At 39.8% G+C, this 25,078-nt stretch overlaps 2 protein-coding genes across 4 annotated transcripts in view; one reads left to right on the top strand and one right to left on the bottom strand.

The window, feature by feature from the left end:
* Window positions 1-5,645: 5,645 nt before the first annotated feature.
* Window positions 5,646-20,089, bottom strand: lace (serine palmitoyltransferase long chain base subunit). Its single transcript, XM_067767053.1, has 4 exons — window positions 19,767-20,089; window positions 12,349-13,443; window positions 8,680-8,942; window positions 5,646-8,615 (listed from the first exon to the last, which is right to left on the bottom strand). Exons 1-4 carry the CDS (start codon window positions 19,992-19,994, stop codon window positions 8,399-8,401), a joined length of 1,803 nt encoding a protein of 600 aa, XP_067623154.1. The 5' UTR covers window positions 19,995-20,089; the 3' UTR covers window positions 5,646-8,398.
* A 2,679-nt stretch (window positions 20,090-22,768) lies between these two features.
* The window catches only part of Rtnl1 (Reticulon-like1), a 140,312-nt gene continuing 138,002 nt past the window's right edge, over window positions 22,769-25,078 (top strand). The window contains exons 1-3 of one of the 3 annotated variants that reach the window (XM_067767045.1): window positions 22,770-22,885; window positions 22,951-23,051; window positions 23,131-24,875. In XM_067767045.1, the coding sequence (XP_067623146.1) occupies window positions 23,579-24,875 (1,297 nt within the window). In that variant the 5' untranslated portion in view covers window positions 22,770-22,885; window positions 22,951-23,051; window positions 23,131-23,578. Of the gene's footprint in view, window positions 22,886-22,950; window positions 24,876-25,078 lie in introns of all 3 variants that reach the window. The other 2 variants (XM_067767046.1, XM_067767044.1) reach the window with 2 other exon arrangements.

The raw sequence follows: 25,078 nt of genomic DNA, 5'->3' as shown, positions 1-25,078 counted from the left end.
CGTCCGTGTTAGAGCGTGACTCGTCACATAATTTATGGATCGCCGCCTGTACTGTGAAGTCCGTTTTTTGTGGACAGCCACAAAAAAAAGTGCCTACTTCACAAAATTTGTGTGGGCATGTATGCTATCAATGCTTTGTATAACAACCACAATGACTGCACTGTATGCCATTCTGCACATTTCACCTGTAGACCTGTTGGCGAAGTAGATAGCGCAGTAGAGAACGAGCGCATACCATACCGACGTACAAGTGTAGCGTCATCAAATACTGAATGAGAAAACTACTTAATTCCCTACCTGCGCTTCCATGGGTCTCTTAAAGCCCCAACATAGCTGGACGGTTGGCGCAAAGGTTCTGCAATGGCAGACGAGACGATACAGTTGTCACTGATGGTTCCAAAGTAATCACTTCAATATTTTTCAGGCGGAAGTAGTAGCCCTGACCAATCGAGTAGAAACACTGGGGGAAATAGCTTAAACCGCAACTGCCATCTTTTATATTACAGCAAATCAGCGTGTGTTTTATAGTGTAAGCAATCCCTGGAAAGAACCGGGCTAGGGATTAGTATTCATCTAAGTATATTGGGTCCTTGGGAACGTGGGAATAGATGTAAATGAAAAAATCGGATGAACTAGCTAAAGAGGATGCATCCTTCGAAGCTTGTACCGTAAAAATCCCGATCAGATTGGACGATACTAAAACAAGGCGATAGTTGCCCATGATCGACCAAGCAGCAAAGGCGGGAACCAAGCGCGGAACTACAAAGTGTCGAAAATCATGTAGGGGGCTGACGGCTATAGACTAACCAAGTTACTCTTGTCATTAATTAGTGAGGGGACTATATGCTCATGATGAGTATTCGGAGTGAATCGTACCTCCTGGCGTTACATGCATTTAGGCCTAGTCATGGTAGCAGATGTATGAAGTGTGGGTTGGAGGAAAATATTGACCACGTTTCGGGCTCGTGCCCTACGCTCGCCAGACTAAGACTCCAGCTTTTACCTGTAGAAGCAGCAAGTAGCTTTCAGGTCTAGATTCAAGTATTTGCAAAGAAGACAGTGTTGTTTTATAACAGGTTCTGGTTACTGATAGGGTTTTTAGTTTGGTCGTTGTAAAAACTGTGGTTAAACTATGGACTCATTCAGTCTATGTGAAGTCCTCTCGGATCCGCCAGTTCAACCTAACATAACCTAATATTTACCCTAATTGGCAGGCGACATTAAGAGCGTTAAGCTCTGCCATCTTTAGGTCGATGGGCTGTTAGGGATTTCTTGACCTCAATCATAGTACCATGGAGCTACTCTTGTAGCGCTGATCTTTTGGCACCATCAGGTACTTTCAATCTGAAATTGGTCCATTTGCTTTTTACTTTTTCACAGATGGGCCACGAGTCAGTTAAACACCGCTTCTAGGCAAATACCGCTTCTTTCTAATTGTCGAAGTTATTCTGACCAGTTGTTGCCGCGGAGCTATTAGGGTTTACTAAAGTTTAACCATCCAAGGTAATTGTAGTGCTCGCAGAACCCCACCCAATGGATGCGCCTTAATAACATGGACAGCCCACGCTGTATGAACTAAATGTAACATGACTATGTGGAATCATCCAATCTCTTTATGGTAAGATGTTCAGTCTTTGCTAGGATAAGCGACCAAACAGTAGCCAACATAATAATCTTACTTCATTGTACTCGCTCAGGCCGGATCATACATTTATGCAGCTTTCCCGATCATAAAGGGATAGACCGATGAGTTGGTAATGGAGGGTTCAGCGCTCGATGAGTCGACGCTAGACGTCCCAATACGTTTGAGAAAAATCAAAACGGGAAGTCAGATGTATTCAGGGATATTGCTCCATTGGGTACTTGAGAACTGTAGGTGGAAGGTGGGCTATAGGCGATGAGGGATTTGCTAAGTCTTCAATGGACACTTATTTCTCGATGTTTTAGGTGCTCAGGAATCTGCTGCACTTCCTCCGATTGCTGACCTGAGAAGAATGTCATATATCGCTCATGGGAAAGCTAACTTGCATTAGCCCGTAGCAGTTTTAAGATCTAGAACCCACCTGGTCAGGATAGGATATTTTCTGGATTTCCTGCAGCAGTCTCCCATTTACGCCAACTGTAAGAGGGCTGGTTATATATCCAAGTCGTGGAATATGGACAAAGTCTCAAAAGCACATGACTTTAAGCCAAAGAGCCTGTCCACCTTCCCTTCAAAAACGCTAGAGTTATTGTGTTAACATTGCTTCGCCCCATTCAACAGGCGCGACCACTCACAAATTGTCTTCAAAGTTCTCTAACAGGAGTCTTCCAACGCCTCATAGATTTTTACGTAAGGAACAGTATTGCTCGTGCGCGGTTTACGGCATCGACACCCGCCTATTTAACGGTCATCTTAACGAGAACGGTCCTTTAGTGGGATTTCAAAGTGATGAGGGGTCACTGGAGACCAAAGAGTTTGAAGTGTCCCTATGGCACCCTGTGGAGTTTTTTCATCTCTCGTTTTGGGTCCTGGTTGTGAGCGATCTCTTTCAGGACATAGAACGTAGGTGCTGCCAATGGGTTATAAGTATGTACTTATGTGCTATTGACGCGGCAGTCCTTTTCAGAGGTAATTTCTGAATACACTGAGAGACGTTTTAAAGGGGCACAAGGGTGTCGTAACCAGGTGGTTGGAAGTATGCAGATTAGCCCCCTTCACCTGTTAAACGGACCTAGTTCTGTACATGAAGATCTAAGTTTAGACGGTCATCGATTGAAGGAATCCTACTGGTTTTGTCTGACACTGTTAAGTAACATGGCATTATACTTGGCATGGTATCTTAATGTGAGGAACAGGGCTAGGAGGGCCTACGTTATCCTGTACTGATGTCAAGGGAAAATCGGCAAGGCTTCGAGACGCGAGATGAATCTCCGACTTCGACTGCATCCTATGCATACTACTATGCGCATCTTACATCTTAGATTATTCTTATAATATTCCTTTGAGCACTCGAGCAATAGCGGGTCACTAATGGTCTTTTGGGCAGCACTTTTGGCCATGTTTAATGCGTGGTGTTGGTCCTCCTTTCTAAAGCCCAACTGGTTTTCAGATATGCCCTTCATCTCTTCGGTTTCCTCTTCGGAGGAATTATAAGTGATACGCTCGAATACTATACCGACGGAGTTAAGCAGTCATATAGTCACTATCATAGATTCACTATCGTTTCCTACCCCGATGATTTCAAAAAAATGGCCACAGATATCTTCCCGATCTCTCCAGTTTCTTCGCCTCGCGAAACCTGACATTATCACCGACCAAATCATCGGCGACCTTATTTGCAACATGGACGCGCTAAATGTCGACGAACATCCACGTCGATGGCACCACGCTACCGACTGTCTTACACCCTAAAACCTTGGGTGTGATGTTCGATCGGGATCTACATTTTGGAGAGCATGCAGCCGCAATTGTACCGAAAATCCAGAGCCGTAATAAAATCCTCAAATCTCTTGCCGGCAGCACTTGGGGTAGAGATAAAGAAACGCTTACCATCCCCACTTACAAAGCAATTGGCCGGCCGATTGCATGCTATGCGTCCCCGATATGGTCGCCAAGCCTAAAGGTTACTCACTGGAAGAAAATACAGGCCTGCCGAAATACTACCCTTAGAACAACCACGGGATGTTTTCTTATTTCCCCAGAACATCATCTACACTCTGAGGCGAGAGTACTCCCCATTAGGGAGAAAAATGAAATGCTGAACACAGTTTCTGTTGAATACCTAAAAACCTGGGCATCCCAAAAGACATCTGATTAATGAGGCTGCTCCGCCCAGGGGCTTAAGGGGTCATCTCCATAAGCATTATGAGGAAATACGGCACCTGAGAACACATCCGTAAGAAGCAAAAAAGCACAAGCAGGTCCTCAGTGATATCCACAAACAGGCGTCGGACCTCTTTGTCAGGAATTGCTCGGCAAATCCGGTACTCGAAAGAAAAATACCCAGAACTAGCAGAGGAAGAACGCACTCTCCCTAGGGAAACGCGCGTCACTCTAGCTCAACTTCGATCTGGATATTGTAACAGGTTAAACTCTTACCTATCCAGAATCAATCCCGACATACAAACTATATGTCCTGCTTGCAATGTGTCTCCACATGACACCAACCATATCTTCAATTGTTGTGTGGAACCAACACCTCTAACACCCCTCTCATTATGCCACCCCACCAACCCCCTGTTGAAACAGCAAGTTTTCTTGGACTCCCATTAGAGGATTTTAATGATAATTTGTGATTGGTCGCACCTATCGAAGCACTGCTACAACAACAACAACAGCAGTCATATAGCCGGTAAGTAGATAGTTCTAAGTGGGTTTTAGTATTAGTACTAAATTCTGGCACTCCAGATTATTGGAAATGTCCACTGAACTAAATACATATTAAACAAAATGGCGAATGTTGGCGTTTCTTAACTTACTTAATTGGCGCTTAACCGTTTAAACGGTTATGGCCGTCCAACAAAGCGCGCCAGTCGCTCCTTCTGTCTGCCAACCGGCGCGAATTGGTCACACCAAGGGAGTTTAAATCGTTTTCTACCTGGTCCTTCCAACGGAGTGGGGCCGCCCTCTACCTCTGCTTCCATAGCCGTGTTCCGATAGAAACGTTTCTTAACTATGAGCATATTTAAATCCTTAAATTGATATGCCGTTGACTGCGCCTTTTGAGTATAGCCCTCACTGATCTTCCACTCACATGGTATGTAAATATTGACACTTACGAAAGTTATGTGGATTATGGAACCGAAAACATTTCATTGAGGTGTGTTGTTGTTTTTGTAGCGATAAAGGTGTTGGGTCCGGTATAACCCGGTAACAAGCACCATCAAGGTACAAGCTCGAACGATTTAATATGACCACATATGACACTATATCTAGCCAGGTAAATGCTTCAAGCAAGGTTCTCCCTTTCGGTGATGTCCATAGCCCACGCCTTAAAGACGCCCTCAATACCAGACCGCTGACTCGTGAAAGCTTTATAGCTATCTTCCGGACAGTAGCTCTAAAAAGGTATAGCAAAGTGATAGGTGGTTTTTAGCAACCATACATGTATGCATCATTTATGTATAGCTCTGCATACCACTCCTCTGTGTTGTGATGTGTACAGAAGGTTGTCCTCAAGGACATACTGCGGTCTTGGTGCTAGCGCAAATTGTGGACTTGAATAGGGCTTACTTATCAAGACTTTTGTGCACGTTCTGTTTATGTCAAGAATATAATTGTAAAGCTACTTATTTAGTAAAAGGCGACCTTTCTCTAATCCATAGATATAGACTTTTGAAAGATAGCTTTAGTATACTGACACAACGTTTTCTGAACCTAGTAAATCACTCCCCAATCTATATAAAAGAATACATTTTTAGGCACATTGTTCATTAGTAGGTATTTATTAATTAATAAAAGGAAAATTGTATGATTTTATTTCATAATTTTATAGCTCAAAATAAATTACAACTAAAAATACAAATACATATTAAATACATTGGAATATTATGATTCCATATTACAGTAGTAGCTACTAAAAAACCAAAAAAATGAAATACTTGCGAAATGAAAATGACAATAATAAAACTTGTCATTCTAGCATTATTTATATAAATAGTAATTATTTGTTTAATGTAACTATTTGTATATATTGTAGAATTCTTATTATTGACAGCAACAGCAGAGTACAATGGACAACAATCTGTATGCGTTTACATTTATTTATTGATACATAAATATTTAAATGAATGCTAATATTACAAAGTTTATTATAAAAATAACAATTTTTGTTGATTATCAGAATTCATCTACCATAAACACACACTCGTCCAACGATATAAATGTACCTACTATTAGCCGCCACTGACTGTTGATCATCAGCTGGCAGTGCATACAAACAAAAGCGCTTATAATTGTGCTTACGGTATGGATTCAGATATGTAAACTTACTTTCTATTTATATCAAACATACTTTAGTGCTTAGTTGGTGTTGCTAATTTTATTCATTTTTTTAAAATGAACTTTTAAGTAAAATTCAAAGAGAGAAGAGCAAGTAGATGCGTGCGTACAATATATATGTAGGGAGCTGTTTAAAGGCACTGCATATACTATACTAGCGAGCATTCAGAGTCAGATATGAGTCATAAGATTATCACTCGGTATTAACTCTCTTATGACTCAAACCAGTTTACGTTCATTATAAGCACATTTACAAAAAAAGAGATATACCCAGCAAACAATTTCCGCCCGATCAGTATTTAGAAGTTCCATATGAGCAATAAATATGTGCAGAAATCTGAGCTATAGTTATGAACCTTAAAATTAGTATATTGAACAAAGTTACTTAGGAACAAAATTTCATATTTTGTGGTATTTTTTTTTTAATTTAACAATTATTGTTCGCCTTATATGTTATTTATTAGTTTGAAAAACTATGTTTCAACGTTATTATAGTCATCTAACAAACAAATATACTCATATATGAGCCATAAACTTAATACTCTTTAATGACTCATTTATGAATCAGACTATTTGCGCTCATTATAAGCGCATTTATATATCCAATGCACTGCAAGTTACCTATTCCTGTCGGCTCAGCATGTAAAAAGCCCCTTTGTCGCCTAAATATATACAAAAAAAGGATAGCTATGAGCTTTGGCATGAGGAGATATTGAAGAAAGTTACTTATAACCAAAATTTTATATCATTAAATTATTGTTCGCCTTGTGAGAAGTAATGTTGTTGTTGTATTAATGATATAGACACTCACCGAAGGTTTTGGGGTGTTATCGATGTAGATCTGGCACCTTTCGGTAACAAGCACCATAAAGGTACTAGCCCGACCATCTCGGTAACGATTAATATCACCACATTAAACTTCTAGGTCATACCGCTCACCACTCCCTAGTTCCATGCGCAGCTTGGGGTCGCCGAAGCCTCGCCTGCTATGTGTATAATACATTCATATTTGTAACAGGATTCCCCTCGCGTAGGTGTGGTTGGTAATCGAGTTGCGGAAGCTCTGAAGTTTTAAAGCTTCGTATTGCGCTTATCAACCCCTAGAATCCCTGTGAAAAGTAATCAAGTCATATATGAGTCATACATTTTTTATTAATCCCATCAAACAATTTCCGTTCGATCCACATTATGTGTAGCCCAACCCTCTCAAGGAGTTGCCAGTGCAATATATAGTTTCTCCAACCCAATTGTCAACCTCACCTACCCGTAGCCAATACTGTTTCATTAGCAGCCTAGGCTCTGGCGACCCCGAAGTCTTGATGGATCTAGGGGGTGTGAGAGCGGTATGGCCTAGAAGGTGTCATGTGGTCATACCAAATCGTTCTCGATTTGGTGGGGTTAGTACCTTTATGGTGCTTGTTACCGGAACGTACCGGATCTACATCCAGCAACGGACCATCAACATGGATAACACTCCCCAAGGCCTTCGGGGAGTGTCCTTATCGCTACATCAACAACAGTCCTGAATATGTGAGAAAAGTGAGCTTCTGATATTTAAATAAAACTATGGACCTTGACATTATTGGGTATAAATGAACAAAAATACTTTGAAACAAAGTTTCACATTTTTTGTTCATATTTATAAAGTGCTTGTTCGCCTCGGAAAGACTTCGAGTACCCGTATCCAACTTTTGTTGAACCCAAATGGATTTATTATATGTTATAAACTACTATTGCCCTACTCTTACAACTCCAAAGAGGAATCCTTCCCTTTTTAGTCGATGTACGGAATAGGGGTTATCTGTTAGCATACAATTAGTATTTTCAAATTCGACTCTAATATGACTAACATGAAAATAAAGTGGCATTTCATTGCATGTGGTCATACCAAATCGTTTCTGAGATGGTGGGGCTAGTACCTTAATGGTGCTCGTTACCGGAACGTACCGGATCCGGCAAAGGGCCATCAACGTCGATAACAGCCAAGGCTTTCGGGAGTGTTCTTATCGCTACAACAACAACAACAGTCACCAAAGGCAAAGAACTGTCAACCCAAAAACTGATGCCCTAGCAAAACATGAAGATCATAACCGCTTTTCCTCCCTGAACTCTTCTGTTTCTGCTTCACGAAATACATTGCAATCTTAAAACACAATGATTCCGGGGATCATATTTCTTTGCAGTTAGAACGGACTTCGAAAATGCCAGCCGAGACCGAAAATGTTTGCTGATTATACGCCACATTTTATATATGCATATTTACAACCACGTCTTTGCAATTCCTTCACGTTTCGCTTTACATTGCTACCACAATATTCTATAGTATATTTTCTTTCCATTTGCTTGCGAGTGCCTTTAGTTGTACACTCATATATGCAGATGTATGTACGTACTAAGGAAGAATGGTTTTAATTTTCAGTACTCTATTGGATTAGGTTCGCGAGGTTTACGAGAGTATTTTAGGCCAACTGTATCACTTATTTCATCGATAACTTCAAGTGCATAATCTAATTGTTCTTTGGTATGTGCAGCGGAGAGGCAATAGCGTATACGTCCCTCCATAATGGGTGTCGCTGGAAATCCAACACCTACAACGGCGATATGTCGCGTTGTTAACGTTCGTACAACAGCGCTGCAATGAAAATCGCAGTAAGTACCTTGTTTGGAAGGAAAGATATAGTAGTTTAGCAACTCACCCAATTTTAGAAAACAGGTACACCAACATGGGCACGACTGGTGAATCTTCGTGGCCATACGTGATAACACCCATTTGTGCCAAACGACGTCGGAAGTAGCGTGTATTGCGCGCTAGCTGATCGATCTTCTTACGCCCTATATATGTGCCGTCCAAACCCATTATCATGCTCATCGATGTGTAGATCTGTTGTGCAATTGGCGGTGACATGCTACTTGCATAGCAATGTGCGTGACTGTTTGTGCGCAAAAAGTCGATTAGTTTCTACAAAAATAAAAAAATCATTATGAAGTGTGCAATTATTTATTTCACTGCCTTCAATTTTCTTTCGCTATCTAACGCTACATCTCCACTTCAATCAGTTTCCCTTATTTGCTCTCCCTATTTTATATTCTCGTTTCTTGCTTTGTCAAACTATTCCATTTCCCGTCGTCTAACAAAGCAAACAGCCTTGAGGAAGGCTCAATACGTCTCCCTTGCAGTGCCAAATGCTCCATACTTCCTTTCTTCTGCTGTTGTTGTGTTAACAGTGCTTCGCCCCATTTAATGCCATCCAAAAATTGTAATCAAGCCATAGGTGTGACCACTCACAATTCCCCAGCGGGTTCCTCATGGAACTTGGGGGTGGAAAGGGAGGGAGGGCCTGAAGGTTTAATGTGGCCATATAAATCATTGCCGAGATGGTCGGGCTAGCACCTTAATGGTGATATCTTACCGGAGCGTACCGGATCTGTATCCGGCAAAGGACCACCCCATCGATAACACTCCCCAAAGCCTTCGGGGATTAACCTTATCGTTACAATAACAACAACCACTCACAGTTCCTATCTTCTATTTCCTGCCTCCCACCGCCATCGAATCGTTTTCTCTATTTCTAAATTTCCTCCGCTCTCTCGTTTACTCTATCTTCTTCCTCTTTTTATACTCAACGTGCTTTGCACACAGAGTATATTAACTTTGATTGGATAACGGTTGGTTGTACAGGTATAAAGGAATCGAGATAGATATAAACTTGCATATATCAAAATCATCAGTATCGAAAAAAAATTTGATTGAGCCATTTCCGTCCGTCCCTCCGTCCGTCTGTCCGTTAATACGATAACTTGAGTAAATGTTGAGGTAGCTTGATGAAATTTGGTATGTCAGTTCCTGGGCACTCATCTCAGATCGCTCTTTAAAATGAACGATATCGGACTATAAACACGCCCACTTTTTCGATATCGAAAATTTCGAAAAATCGAAAAAGGACGATAATTCATTACCGAAGTCGAACAAAGCGATGGAACTTGGTAGGTGTGTTGAACTTATGACGCAGAATCGAAAATTAGTAAAATTTTTGACAAAGGGCGTGGCACCGCCCACTTTTAAAAGAAGGTAATTTCAAAGTTTTGCAATTTGTAATTTGGCAGTCGTTAAAGATATAATGATGAAATTTGGCAGGAACATTACTCCTATTACTATATGTGTGCTTAATAAAAATTAGCAAAATCGGACGAAGAACACGCCCACTTTTTAAAAAAAAATTTTTAAAAGTCAAATTTAAAAAAAAAATTCAATATATTTACAGTATATAAGTAAATTATGTCAACATTGAAATCCAGTAATGACATGGTGCAACAAAATACAAAAACAAAAGAAATTTTCAAAATGGACGTGGCTCCGCCCTTTTTCATTTAATTTGTGTAGAATACTTTTAATGCCATAAGTCGAACAAAAATTTACCAATCCTTGTGAAATTTGGTAAGGGCAAAGCTTCTATGACGATAACAGTTTTCTCTGAAAATGGGCGAAATCGGCTAAAGCCACGCCCAGTTTTTATACACAGTCGACCGGCTGACCTTCCGCTCGGCCGTTAACACGATAGCTTGAGCAAAAATCTATATATCTTTACTAAACTTAGTTCTCGTACTTATCTGAACTCACTTTATCTTGGTATAAAAATGGGCGAAATCCGACCATGACCACGCCCATCGAAAATTTAGAAAAATAAAAGAAATTCCATAATTCTATACCAAATACGAAAAAAGGGATGAAACATGGTGATTGGATTGGTTTATTACCGCCTTCACATATACAACTAAGGGCCACTCCCTTTCAAAACCTTCATTAATACCTTTAATTTGATACCCATATCGTACAAACACATTATAGAGTCACCCCTGCTCCAGCTTTATGGCGATATCTCGAAAAGGCGTCCACCTATAGAACTAAGGCCCACTCCCTTTTAAATAATCATTAACGCCTTTCATTTGATACCCATAACGTACAAACGCATTCTAGAGTTAACCCTGGTCCACCTTTATGGCGATATCTCGAAAAGGTGTCCACCTATAGAACTAAGGCCTACTCCCTTTTAAAATACTCATTAACACCTTTCATTTGATACCCATATCGTGCAAACGCATTCTAGAGTCACCCCTGGTCCACCTTTATGGCGATATCTCGAAGAGGCGTCCACCTATAAATAATCATTAACACCTTTCATTTGATACCGATATAGTACATACGCATTCTAGAGTCACCTCTGGTCCACCTTTATGGCGATATCTCGAAAAGGCGTCCACCTATAGAACTAAGGCCCACTCCCTTTTAAATAATCATTAACGCCTTTCATTTGATACCCATATCGTACAAACACATTCTAGAGTCACCCCTGGTCAACCTTTATGGCGATATCTCGAAAAGGCGTCCACCTATAGAACTAAGGCCCACTTCCTTTTAAATAATCATTAAAACCTTTCATTTGATACCCATATCGTACAAAAGCGTTCTAGAGTCACCCCTGGCCCACCTTTATGGCGACATCCCGAAATGGCATCCACCTATAGAACTATGGCCCACTCACTTCCCTTATCTTCCAATATCCCAAACGAGTCGCAGGGTTGACAGTCGTGCTTTACCGCGATTTGTTTCCCTTCATCCGGTGGGATCAGTCTCTTCTTTGGCTCTTACTTATATCTCTCTCTTGCTTGCTCAGCCTTACTTACACTCGTGTCTTTTCACATATCTCCCTTTACCCTATTGTCATCTTTCTTCCGTTTCATATGCTATTTTGGAAGTTTTTGTTGTAGATTATCGATTATAAATCTTCCCTCTACCTGCCCTAATTTTTTCCCGTTCTGACCTCTAAATTTTCTGCCTTATTGCGGTCTATGCTAACTCTCCCACCCTTTATCTCGCTTTTTTCTTTAACCTTTTCCGAATCTTTTGAAATCTAGCCCTCTCACTCTCCCCATTTCCCCTCTCTTCTTTAACAAATTCATCTCTCTTTTCACTTCTTGCTGTCGTTCAACCCTCCTTTCTTAAGTATTTACTCTCATTCTCTTTCGTTTCCCTCTTTTTTCCCTCCATCTTTAGGTTTTACTTTTCATCTATATCTTTTCTATGTCTTGTTGTTGTTCACTTGCCGCTCTTCTCTCTCTTTTAAACCTTTCAATTATCCATATCGATCTATCAAAGCAGAGCGTTCTCTTTCATTTCCTCCTATTATTTCGGTCGTTATTCTCTCTTTCAATTATTCTAATCATCTGTGTAGATTTGCTCTCCTTCATTTTTCTCTTTTCACTTTTTAATATTTCTCCTTCATATAAATTTTACTTTACTCTCCCGCCCAGTCTGTTCTGTCTCTTCCTTTAACCCACCCTCCTCTATCACTATATTAAGTGCTTACCTTCGATCCAGCTATGTAACCACCAGCACTACCGAAACTCTTTGTAAAGGTACCCATCAATATATCCACATCTTGAGGATCCACACCAAAGTAATCCACAACACCTCCACCATTGGGACCCATAGCGCCAATACTATGTGCCTCATCTAAATACAAGTATGCTTTGTACTTTTTCTTCAATGCGATAATCTCAGGCAAACGTACAATGGAACCCTCCATGCTGAAAACACCCTCAACCAAAATCATTATCTTTTTCCATGGTTTACCGCCAGCTTTGGAATTTCCATAAACAATATTATAACGTAGCAACCGTTCCAAATCACGCATATTATTATGTTTGAATACCTTTGTGGTAGCACCGGACAAACGTAGACCCAATATAATGGATGCATGATTTTTTTCATCGCTCAGCACCAAACAACCCGGCGAAATGAGAGATGGCAAATTGAGTGAATTCGTTGCAAATCCCATACCAAAAACAATAGCATCTTCAACACCTAAATAGCGTGCTGTTAAACGTTCCAAATCCAAATGCAACTGGGTTGTACCAAACTCGACCCGTGTTGAAGTCATTGCCAAGCCCATTTCGCGTGCTATTTTTTCCGCTTGCTCAGCGCAAGGGCCTTTGGAATCAGCGAAACCCAAATAATTGTATGAACCCAAATTAAGACAACGTGTCTCGGTGCCAGTGAATTGAAAACTCCAGCCATAATCGATTGTTACACGATCTTTGAGCGTTACCTCTGCACCAGGTACACTGCATATTGGGCGATTCCAACAATCACGTACACGTCTGTAAACGTAACGTGAATAAAAACTCTCAAACGCATCATAGAGTGTTACATAACCATCACGATTTTCTTCTTTCGCTACTTTCGGCACAAAGAGCAACTGATTGATGTAGCCGAGTATCATCAGCAAATAGAAGCCCAAATATGTAAGGCACGCAGTATGAAGCGGCACTTCTTCGAACGATGTCTTTTTCGTGTGCTCTGCAGCTATTTTGGAAAGTTTTTGCGCAGGTGTAAGCAGTTCTGGACTGTGGCATATTTTTCCATTTGACGACGATTTGCATGTGCCATTAGTGATGCAGATCTGAAAGGAGAAAAAACCGGTGGTATAATTTTGCCCACTTTGTTGACAAAACTATAGCACGTATTAAGGGCATAGAGCAAAGGTTTAACTACTTTGAAAGTTCTTTACCAAGACAGGTCGGCTAAGGACTGCAGAAATTCATTAGCATCAATAACGAATATAAGGATTATGCACCAGTCGCTATTCCAGAAGAAAGTGTATATAACTAAATAAAGACCTGCTTTTATTATTTTCAAAATCCTATACTTCGCCTAATGTATCTGACGGAAGTCGTAACTGCGTTAAAAGGAAGCCAATAACTTTCGAAGGTAATTTGAGGAATGATAACATAGACGAGATAAACTTATACATATTTCAAATTAATAAAGATTAGAAAGTTGACTTATCTTGTTTGGTTGATTTTCCGACAGGGTGGATAAATGATGTATATTGGAACGATTTTCCGTCATCCCTTGTCAAATTTGGTTTTGAGACAAGCCGGTTTCGGCGTTGTGCCATCATCAGTGTCGATTTTCGTTCTGATCTGTTGTTGTCATTTGTCCTGTATTTATAGTTCGTAGGTATATGAGCAGGTATTGTCAAATTCATGCTTGTGTATATTTAGTTATGTGTATGTGCTGTTGTTCGTTCAGAACCGAGGGTGGTTTACTAATCGATTTGTGTGGCTGACTGGGGTAGGTAGAAATCTGTGATTTTAGTCGTTTGACCTTCTTTGTCGGTTTTTTGTTTTGGTGTGTTAATTGTTTTGTGTTTATTTGTTGTTGTGCGTTTGTCTGTTGTACCTGTGTGATTAAGTTGTTTCCTGTAAACAAGTTTTAAAGGCTCGAATATTGTGTCAGAAATGGTGTTTATCTGTTCGTTTATTATTCTACCGTCGAATGTTTTCTGTTTGTAGATTTGCATGTTTTCGAGTACGTTGAGACGTCGGCCCTTTTCTTGTATGTGAAGAACCCTAACTGTTTTATTGATGTTTGCTGGGGAACATAGAAAGTTATTCCGTGTAAACGAGAAGAGGCTATTGGAACTTTGAGAGCAAAATAAATAGCACCTCAACCTGTGTGCGGTTGTCATATTATTGTTTTGGCAAAAAAATATGATGATAGTTATAACGGGAAGATAATGAGGCCCAATTTCTTGCTGACAATGGTACACCTTCGGATCTAACAAAGATAAATTAACTGTTGTACCAATTTCGCACAGAGTGTTATACTAAATTGCTTCTAGTTATTAAAGCGGGCTAGGGGGCTTAGAATATACCCTCGGTAGGTATGCGGCAGATATTATTATTATTATTTATTTATTATTACGGCGTTTTAAGCCTAAAACTTAGATTATTACAAATTATAAATACATTTTAATAATAATAGGATTTCTAGCGTTTGGGGTGTCGGAATGCATGAGATTCCGATCAGCACGGGAACTGGTGGTCCCAACGGGCGAGTCTTGGAGTCATATCATTGGGAGGTTGGAAGGACGTGTTCTCAATCCTGCCCTACTCCACGACGTATGATTGCACAGTTTTATTATTTATGCTGTCGTAATGCATTTGATTCCGGTCAACCCAAAAGCTAGCAGCTCAGCAGAATGAGCCACTCTTATCGGACGGTTGGAAAGGACGTGTTTCCAATCCTCCCTGTACCAGCTTTTATGTAAACTTAATTAATAATAATATATCATTGTTGTAGGAATATACGTGATTCACATGAACACTCTAACTGTTTGTCTGGGACGATATTTTCAGAAATTCTTTCCTAATTTGATTGCGAGCGATATATGTATTTGACCTGATGCATAAGGTTCCTCTGTGTCTATTTGGATTGCCGTGTACGCTAAAGGATCAGTAACATGAAATACAGATACAAAATATTTTATCTTATTGGAAGGGTTTTGCAGTATTCCAATAAACTTTTTTTGAAGGTGTTTAAGTTTTCACAATTTTTAACATGATTAGGTAGTTCATCGTAAAAGGCGACTAAAATACCAAATTGATTTAAGGCGTTGTGTAGCGCAACTCTTTCAAGGGGTTGCCAGCGCAATATATAGCTTCTCCAACCCAATTTTCAACCTCACCTACCCATGTCGAATCCTGTTGCTTTAACAGCCGAGGTTCTGGCGACCGCAAGTTCCTTATGGATCTATGGGGTGGGAGGGCGGTATGGCTAGAAGGTTTCATGTGGTTATACCAAATCGCGATGGTCGAGCTAGTACCTTAATGGTGCTTGCTATCGGAGCGTACCGGAACTGCGTCAGAAAAAGGACCAACAACAACAACAACTCCCGGGGAGTTGACTAGATATCTGGCCACCCATACAAGTAAATGTTTCGGAAAACCAAGTAAATCAAGTGTGAGAATTAGAAATTCATGATTGGCACAGTCGAAACAAACATTTGCCTCTTATTTAAAAATCCGTGTATTATACTAGAGAAGTGTACTTTAGTATGAACTCATGTTTAACATCAACAGCTTTGATTTTTTTACATGCTTAGTTCAATTAACGGGTTGTTGTTGTTGTTGTTGTTGTTGTTATTGTTGTTGTTGTTGTTGTAGCGATAAGGTTGCTCCCCGAAGGCTTTGGGGAGTGTTATCGATGTGATGGTCCTTTGCCGGATACAAATCCGGTACGCTCCGGTACCATAGCACCATTAAGGTGCTAGCCCGACCATCTCGGGAACGATTTATGTGGCCACATTAAACCTTCAGGCCATTCCCTCCCTCCCTACCTCCAAGTTCAATGAGGAGCTTGGGGACGCCAGAGCCTAGTCTGTTAGTGAAGCAGGATTAGCCGCGGATAGGTGAGGTTGACAATTGGGTTTGGAGAAGCTATATATTGCGCTGGCAACCTGAAAGGTTGCGCTACACAGCCCCTTAAATCTGGTATTTTAGTCGCCTCTTACGACAGGCATACCTACCGCGGGTATATTCCGATCCCCTAACCCGCTGGGGTTCAATTGACGGGTCACCGCACGTTGTTGTTGTTGTAGCAGTGCTTTGCCACATACAATAAGTGCTAGCACTCACAAATTGTCAACAATATACTCTAACGGGGCCTCTCGAAAGATAACTAAGAATCTTAACAGCTATATAGCCACATGTAAAAGCTGTGTAAAATATCGAACAACACATGCCGATTTTGTGATCCATCCATATCCTCCTGGAGTGTGATGCAATCTCAAGACGTAGAGCTAAGTTTATGGGCTCACCATGGCCAGAGCATTCTCACATCAAATCCCTCAAGCCAGGTGAACTGCTAGGGTTCATCAGAGATGTCGGCTTGGATGAGGTGTTGTGAAGCAGCTGAAGGCACTATAGACCAATGGTCGCAGTGCGATCCTCAATTAATTATCTATCTATCTACTCTAACGAGAGTCCGAGAAGACTTGCAACTAAGAGATAAGAGTGTTAAGAGACGTTGGTCCCACATTGCATTTCAAAAGATGGTTGGTGTCATGTGGGGACACGTTAGAAACGGGACGTAAATTGAGCACGTCAAGGTTGATTCTGTATTAGTAGGAGTTTAATCTTTTACAGTATACTGATCGAAGTTGATCTAGAGTGACGCGCGTCTCCCTAGGGATGTTGCTTTCCTCAATTGCGATTTCATGTATTTGTCTTTAAAATCGGGGTTCACGGTGCAATCGTTGGCATAGTTCTCCGACGCCTTTATGTGGATATCTCTGAGGACTTTTTCATGTTCCTTTTCTTCATACGGCTGAGTGTCGCATTTCTCCATAGTGCTTACGGAGATGATTTCTTAAGTTATCGCATCTCCAAATTCAGTGAAATACATAACTTAAGGGAACCAAGTTTTCAAAATATGCGACCATAACAACACATCTGTGGTGATCATAAGCATTAACAACGTAAGTTGTATGTAAAGTTATAAATCTTAGGATGTTATTGCTTCTGGCCACATATTTTTAGCAGCCCTTTAATAATTGCACAAATTAATGCGGTTCAATGGTATCCAATTGACATAAGATGTTTACATGATTTTTTTTAACAAACTCATGATGTTTTACCTTATACAGACTACGTGTTACTTTTAGGTGCAAGTGCACTCGGATTTTATCAATCACACTGCATAATAATAGACAAAGAAATAAATTTTTTGATAGATACATTCATATTTGTAACTGGATTCCCCTCGCGTGGGTGAGGTTGACAATTGGGTTGCGGAAGCTTTGAAGCTATAAAGCTTTGTATTGTGCTTATCAACCCCTTGAGTGAGTCACTCCATCAAAAACTTCTGACTCAACAAACTAGCTTATCATCAATAATATCAGGGTGCTGATAACAAAAATTTGTTTTTAAATATAGTAACGCTACGTAGAAACAGTGGAGAATTGAGGAGTGAGAAAGTCACAGGGTTTTTTTTATTTACATATTCAGTATAGGTAAAACTTGTAACTCTCTCCTCTTGAAAACCTTTACTTCTTGACCCGGAATGCATTTAAAAGGCGACTGGAATTCCTGACCCGAAGTTTTAGCTCTTGATGTCTTCCAATGTCTCCAGAAAGTCATCGCACAGTTAGGCGAGAATACTCCTGATTAAAAAAAGAAATTAAATGCCGAACAAACAGTTTCTGCTGAATGCCCAGAAAACTGGACATCCCAACAGACATTTTTGAAAGAGCCCAGCTTACCAGGAACTTAAAAAGTTATCTCTGTTAGCACTATAAAGATATACGGCAATCAAGAAGTGAGCCGTATGAGGAAAACGAGCACAGAAGGGCCTCAGAGACATCCACAAAAAGTCGTCGGATAAATATGTCAACAATAGCGCGATTACCTTGTTCTTAAACACAAACATCCTGAACTAACAGTTGAGGAAAGCAACCTTAGCTTAACTTTGATCTGAATACGGTAATAGGTTAAACTCTTACTCATCCAGAATCAACCCCGACATACCCAATATATGTCCAGCTTGTAGCGTATCCTTACATGACACCAACCATTTATTCAATTGCAAAGTGGAACCAATGCCTTTATTACCCTTATCCTGTTGAACCAACAAGTTTCTTTGGGTAATTTGCAAGTAATCGCAGCTATCGGATGCGGCGGAGTACCGCTACAACAACAAAAACACCATCGTTGCCGAGGTAATCGGGCAGGTACCGGAAGGTGCTTGTAGCGTACAAATTGAATCTGACGATAGCAACCCTTTACCTTCGGGAAATGTTTTTCCGATGATTTTTCATTTGGTCGGAACTAAGCGATCAACTCAAAAAATCGCAATGTTCAGAAAATCAAAAAACTGTCTGCCGCCTCCATATTCACAAATACAATTTATATTTTTTTACATAGTCCTGTCGTGCCTGTTAGGGGAGGTATTAGTAATTGAGTATACAGTTCGATAAGGATGGAAATGTCAAATATTTGAGTTAGCTCATCTCGCTATTTATCTGGGTGCGCGTATTGATTCTTTATACCAATTTTTGTGTAAAACTTATTGAAGTCGACTAAGTGGACGTCAGACGAGCATCTTGAGTGCTGGTAAGTATGCTAGCAATCAGATCTTTAATATGCGATACCGGTAAATCTCTAAAAAGAAGATTAACATACATCATCTCCTTGTCGCATTTCAAGTAGAAGCATGACCAGACCATAGGTACTTAACATTCAAAGCAAAACAAACCCTCACTTCATTTCAATTAACCCTCAGGGCGCCCATGCACCCATTGTACCGGTACTGAATGCATATATCTAGTCTCTCATCTTCTATCAAAGCAAAAGAAAATATCGAATGATTTTAAAAGCCGGTACATTATAATTTGTTGGTGCTTAATTCCAATGTTATCACAGAATTTCAAATGTAAATACAATTGAAATTGTATCACTTCCAATGCGGAAAAGACAAAGGAAAACGTGAAAATGAGATATGCAAATTATCACACGTGACGAAGTTTTTAATTCGCAGAAATTCTTATTAGTATTCAATCACTTATAAATTAATAAAAAAATGTGCCAGTTAGCATTTTATTCTGTATTCATTAACATTCATGCCTGAATGTTTAGTCATTATTCCAGCACGCATGAAAATTCCTCGTTACTTTTCCAATCTAGCCAAAAAGAAAATCGAAAGCTTTGAATGCCCTCATTTACCCTCCTGTGTGGTTGCGCCGCTTTAACCAAATTGTATGGCACATGGGCGTGTACACGTACTCCCCGAATCAAACCACGCAAGTACTTGACTTAAATATATGGCAAGTTACCTTCTTCAGTGAAACTTCTAGCGCAATCCCACAAATAAATATTTGCATATGGAAAACACTCAAAATGGTTTAAATTTGCCTACTTTTGTATCTACTTTACTTGTATTTACCTTCGGGCAACCGTTAGCAAGTACTGCAGTTTCTGCCGCATTAGCCTTGAAACCATTTTTTCGTGCCCGTAGATTTGTTGATGCTCCTTCACCGACACAGCTACCATTGGCGCAGTTGGATAGATTTGCCGCTGAAGTTTCTTGCATTTTTTTGCAACAAATACTTAATTCACTATGCTGCCGGTACACTTTCCCATCTAGACTGCCATCACCTAGCAAGTTATCCATTATATCAATCACTCAATACTGCAATTGAATACTGCTCAATACTTAAATCAACTAAATTCTAATTTATTCCAATAATTTTTTGCCTATTTTCCATTATTTTGCTTTCATTTAATAAAGGTGTGAGAGAGATAGAGGTATGAACAATTTACTTGTATTCAATCCATTGTGACTTGACGCGTTTATTGTGAATTCCGTTGTTGTTTCAGGTATTAGGGCGGCACTTATGATGTTTTGACCGTTTTTTAGTGTTGAAAAAATTGCGACAAGTGCCGCGCTAAATTGAATTTGTAGATGACGGAACCAAAAAAAGTGCCACACGGTGAAATACACACCAAAATAAATAAAAGTTCCAAGGATTTTGTTTTTGTAAAAGATGGAATCATGTAAAAATAGAACTGCGCGTTGAAGTATCAAATTATAAAAAAAAAGTACCGATCAGCTGATTTCAGGCGGCCCCCTGTTCCTAGTTCCGCCATGAACCTGTAGAGCCATACTGCTGTTGTACAGTACTGCTAATTTTTCTGCTGCTTGGCTTTATTTATATATGTGCAGTTATATCTAAGGCCACACTAAGCGGCGCGACATGTAGCGGCAGCAGCGCTTCACTTTTTTGACCATTTGATCACCACTGCAGCTCAAGTCCCCGCCGCGGTGCTGCTGTCGCCAAAAATGGATTGCTCCATAAGAATACATGCAACGAAGATTTTTCCACGCAAATCCATGCAGCGTCTTATGGTAATATTCAAGACTGTTTAAAAATGAATATTTATTTATTTTATTTATTAGTCTACAAATTTAACAATTAATCAGCCTAAATTATTTACGGATTGCAGAATAAATTACAGAAGCATACATAGTGAGCAAAATTATATTATAAAATATCTATATATTAGACTGGGTTGATTTATTAACCGATATCGTGACACCGACCACTCGCTAGGCCCCGGGCTAAGGGAAAAACAAGCTCGACCACGCATACCCAAATAAATATGTATGTAAAAAAATATATTGCTCTGAGTTTCGATTAAAGTTCATATATATGAAACAACATTAATTTTTTTGTTGTGCCTGTTTCGCTTTTTGGTATCCCAACATTAATTATCCGCAGCCAAATAGGGCTATACCTAGCAACATACCTAGCAACACTACACGATACTACAAAATATTCTTGGGATTCAAAGATTCACCAGCAATTTGTAATTTCTCAACCACAATTGTCCACCACCTCTACCAGTGGCAACTCCTGTTTATCTAGCACGCGAGGCTCTGGCAATCTCAAGTGCCACATGAAAGGAGAGGTTAGGATAACCTTAAGAGCTCACATCAAATTTTTTCCTATATGGTCTGCCTAGTATTTTAATAGTGCTGTTTTTTGGAGCGTAGCCAATAAATATAGGGCAATGGACCAACAACGTGTAACTCTCGCTTTCTCTTAATCTCGCCCAGTCTAATTGGAACTTTAGATAGTTCATCCGCTTTTCGTTCCTCTCTATTCCCATATGGAACCCAATATTGATGTATGCTTCTCCCTATCCCAGTTTCATCCAGGTATTGCTTACTCTCCAACACATGTTTAGATACTATGCCATGCGGGATTATTGCCTTAATTGCTGCTAGGCTGTCAATATAAAAGTTAACACGGCTACAGTTTCAGCTTTTTTCTTCCAGTACTTCCACCTGAAAAACGTTACAGTGAGCTGGAGGAGGCGGAATGTAGAACTAACTTTCTCACTGCCGGATATACATAAACCATGTTTCGAGTTGAATCTTTGACAGCACCATAAAGTAGCGATATATCTTTTATTTGTAGGAACATATATATAGGAGCGTCCCTACATTGAGCTCATTTGGGTAAAATTCTAGAACAGGGGTCGACTGGTAATACGCGCCCAAAAATATCGAGAGAAGTGTTAAAATATGCGTATTGACCTCGATAACAATAATACGAAGGCGAAAAATAGAAATTCTATCTATATTTGCTGTTGAAGTTGGCAAAAAAAATTTTGTGTACAAAGGGATTTTGCACGCATTTAATTTTGATCCCACTCCATTGGTGGACCAGCCAGGGTAATTTTTTATATGCGCGGCCGAAGACAAGCTACTCAGAAATGTGTTCTGCGCAATACTATGGATCGCACTTCCGGTTTCGGAGGGACCCGGGGTAATTTTTCAGTTTTTCGTTAATATCTTTTGAACGAATTAAAATTTTTATTTTCCTTCTTCGGATTATAGTTTTCGAGGTCAGTACGCGACAACTCCATCTAAATCGTTAATAGATAATCCACGCGTTTACGTATCTTCCATCCCATGGTACTAGATTTTTTTCTGTAAAATTTTCACTTTTCTGTTTTATTTTGTGCTTCCAATTAGAGATTACACGCAAGAAGTGGAACTTTTTCTCTGAAGAAATCCGCATGTTGTTGTTGTTGTAGCGATAAGGATATCCGCATCTATAAAATTTTTTCATAACTACCAATTATCGAATGGATTATAATTATCGATTGGGAGTTAGGATCTTGTTATAAGTAAACTAGGTCTTAGCGTGATAGCACTACTAGGCTGTAGTACTTCGCGTTACTTTTTGCCCGACATCAATGTAAAAGTGATTAAGACGATAATTGGGGACCAAGTTATCGATTACGATTAAGTAATCGATTATATAACGAGTACCTGTCTTGCAGGCTAGAATTGGCCTTATTTATTATATAACGTTTTACTACACTGGTAGCACAATCAGCTGATTCGTTTTCTTCCACGAAACAACAAAACAAAAAATTGAAAAAGCTTTGTTAAAAGTCTTGGAAATGTTTAAATTTTTGGCAAATTTAGTGCTTTGAATTTTTATTTGAATAATTAAATAATATAATTATACGCCGAACCACGTTAATAAGGTAAGCTGTTATGCATTCAATTTTATTTAAACTAAATAAATTTCGTTTGTTTATAAATCATACAGACATACATTCCAATTGGTTGAGTGTGCAACTGGAGCAATAGGCGCAAACCGTTGGGGATACGAGCTAAAACGAGAATAAAACTGAGAGCGATCCATCGCAGGTAGTGGGCAGCAAAGAGCACCCGTTTGCAAGAAATCTTGCGCGTGTTTTTACCTCTATATTTTATGTTTCATTTGCAGTTTGTTCTTTAAATTGCAACAACGTTGGAGCGAGTGAGCTGGAGAAGAAAATATTTTATTCCGTATGAGTGCATAAAGAAAAATAAGTACATATTTAATTGATTTGTGAAACAAAAATATACAAAACGAAGTGGCATGCCAAGAGCCGTCGCAGTGTGTCAAATAGAAAGGAACCTGAAAAACAAACCTAAAAACAAAATTGTGATAAATTCGAACAAATCTGCTGGAACGCAAAAGTCTGACTAATACGAAGGCAAGATTTTTTCAAACGAAAAAATCATCATCCAGCATTGACATCCATTAGAGCATTTTAGAAGAAGTATTTTACACAAACCTGTAAGTTTTAAATTGCAAATTGTGAAAATAAAATTGTTACTAAAAACTGCTGTAAAGCATAAAGTAAAAGTAGTGTGAATTATAAAAGAGATTTTGATAAAAATACCCAAAAATGGAAATCAATTTCGCCGACTTGAAGAAAGAAGCAGCTGTTACCGCTGAGGATGTATTCCCTCACACCGCCGATGCAGCGAAGCAAGCAACAAATGCAGCAATTGATTTGCTGAGTGGTGGTAGTGGCGGTGGTGGTGGACGTGGATCCACAGGGGCACAAGATGACAACTCACACACTGAACACTATTTTACCATTGAACAAAAGGATATCGATTTGGAACATGTCGATCCACAAGCTTTCGTGCAACGTATGTCAGCTGGAGCTAAAGAGGCGCAAGAGCAGTTGGATGCAAAATTCTCAAAACATGCTGATGAGTTCGATGATTTCCTTACTAATGCCTCTAAGGATTTGCATTCATTTGACACACCATTGCATCATAACACCAAACAGGGTGTACACGACTTTATGAATGCCGAGAGAGGTGGATATTTTAGTGCGGCTGGAGATAATAATAAACCGCAAGCTGAAGTGCCAACAGCTGGAGCACCCATTGCAACTAAAATTTCTGCTGCTGCCGAAAATGTATCCAAAGAAGCAGATTTACTTATTTCCAGCATTGGTGATATTGGATCACCACAACAACATGCGCCTCTTCAACCATTCGAAGATGGTTTTGATAAACATTTTGCACCTACTGCGCCTGCCGCACCCACAACAACCACTAATACTTTATATGATGATGACCTAATTGTCGGTAAACCTTTACATTCCGCTTCGGCTTCCAATAAAGAATCGGATACAGATTCTCCTTCTTTATCGTATAATCCATCGCCAGTTAAAAAGAATCCAGTAACTGCTGCACTAAAAGAGCAAGATAATGATAAATTTATTTCTTCCGAAGACTTACTTAGTGACTTTAAGGAAGAACGTACAGGTACGCCTGACTTCAAAGCTTCGTCAACTACACTCAAATCCGAAACTAAGTCTGCTTCGTCATTGCCAATCACTGATTTGGATGCTGATGATGATGTCGCGCAATCAAAACGTTCACAATTCGAATATGTAAAAGATGCCGCCGAAGTGCCAAGCAAGCAAGCCCATGTGCCCGTCCCAACACCGGCAGCTAGCGCTCCAGCTTCTGCTGCTTCCAAGGCAGCAACAGCTAGTGAGTCCGCTAAGCCGCTCGCTCCCAATGCAACGAATACGACTGCAGTTAAGAATGATAACGGTGGCGCCGCGCCAATTAAACCAAGAGTAGCGCCGCCAGTACCCCCAAAGGAAAGCAAGACGTCTTATCAATTCGAACAACCAAAGATTGTGTCCGTCGAAGAAATATTTTACAAATATGGATTGGGTAAGTGAGAAAGCTTTTTGCGATATTTTACAAAAATCCTGGCTCGAATTTGAGCTTAAGGCCTATGACAATAATTCCTTTTTTGCAATTTTGATATAGTCGAAATTTTTTTCTTTTTTAATTTGGAATAAAAAGTAGAAATTTTCCAGACACCTGCCACAGCCGCGCAGATAGATACATTTCGAAGGTTGCTAACTAAGCTA

Source organism: Eurosta solidaginis, chromosome 2, assembly GCF_040869045.1.
Source record: "Eurosta solidaginis isolate ZX-2024a chromosome 2, ASM4086904v1, whole genome shotgun sequence".
Classification (NCBI taxonomy): domain Eukaryota; kingdom Metazoa; phylum Arthropoda; class Insecta; order Diptera; family Tephritidae; genus Eurosta; species Eurosta solidaginis.
The sequence above is the reverse complement of the archived record's forward strand: the minus strand, read 5'-3'. Positions and strand labels throughout refer to the sequence as shown.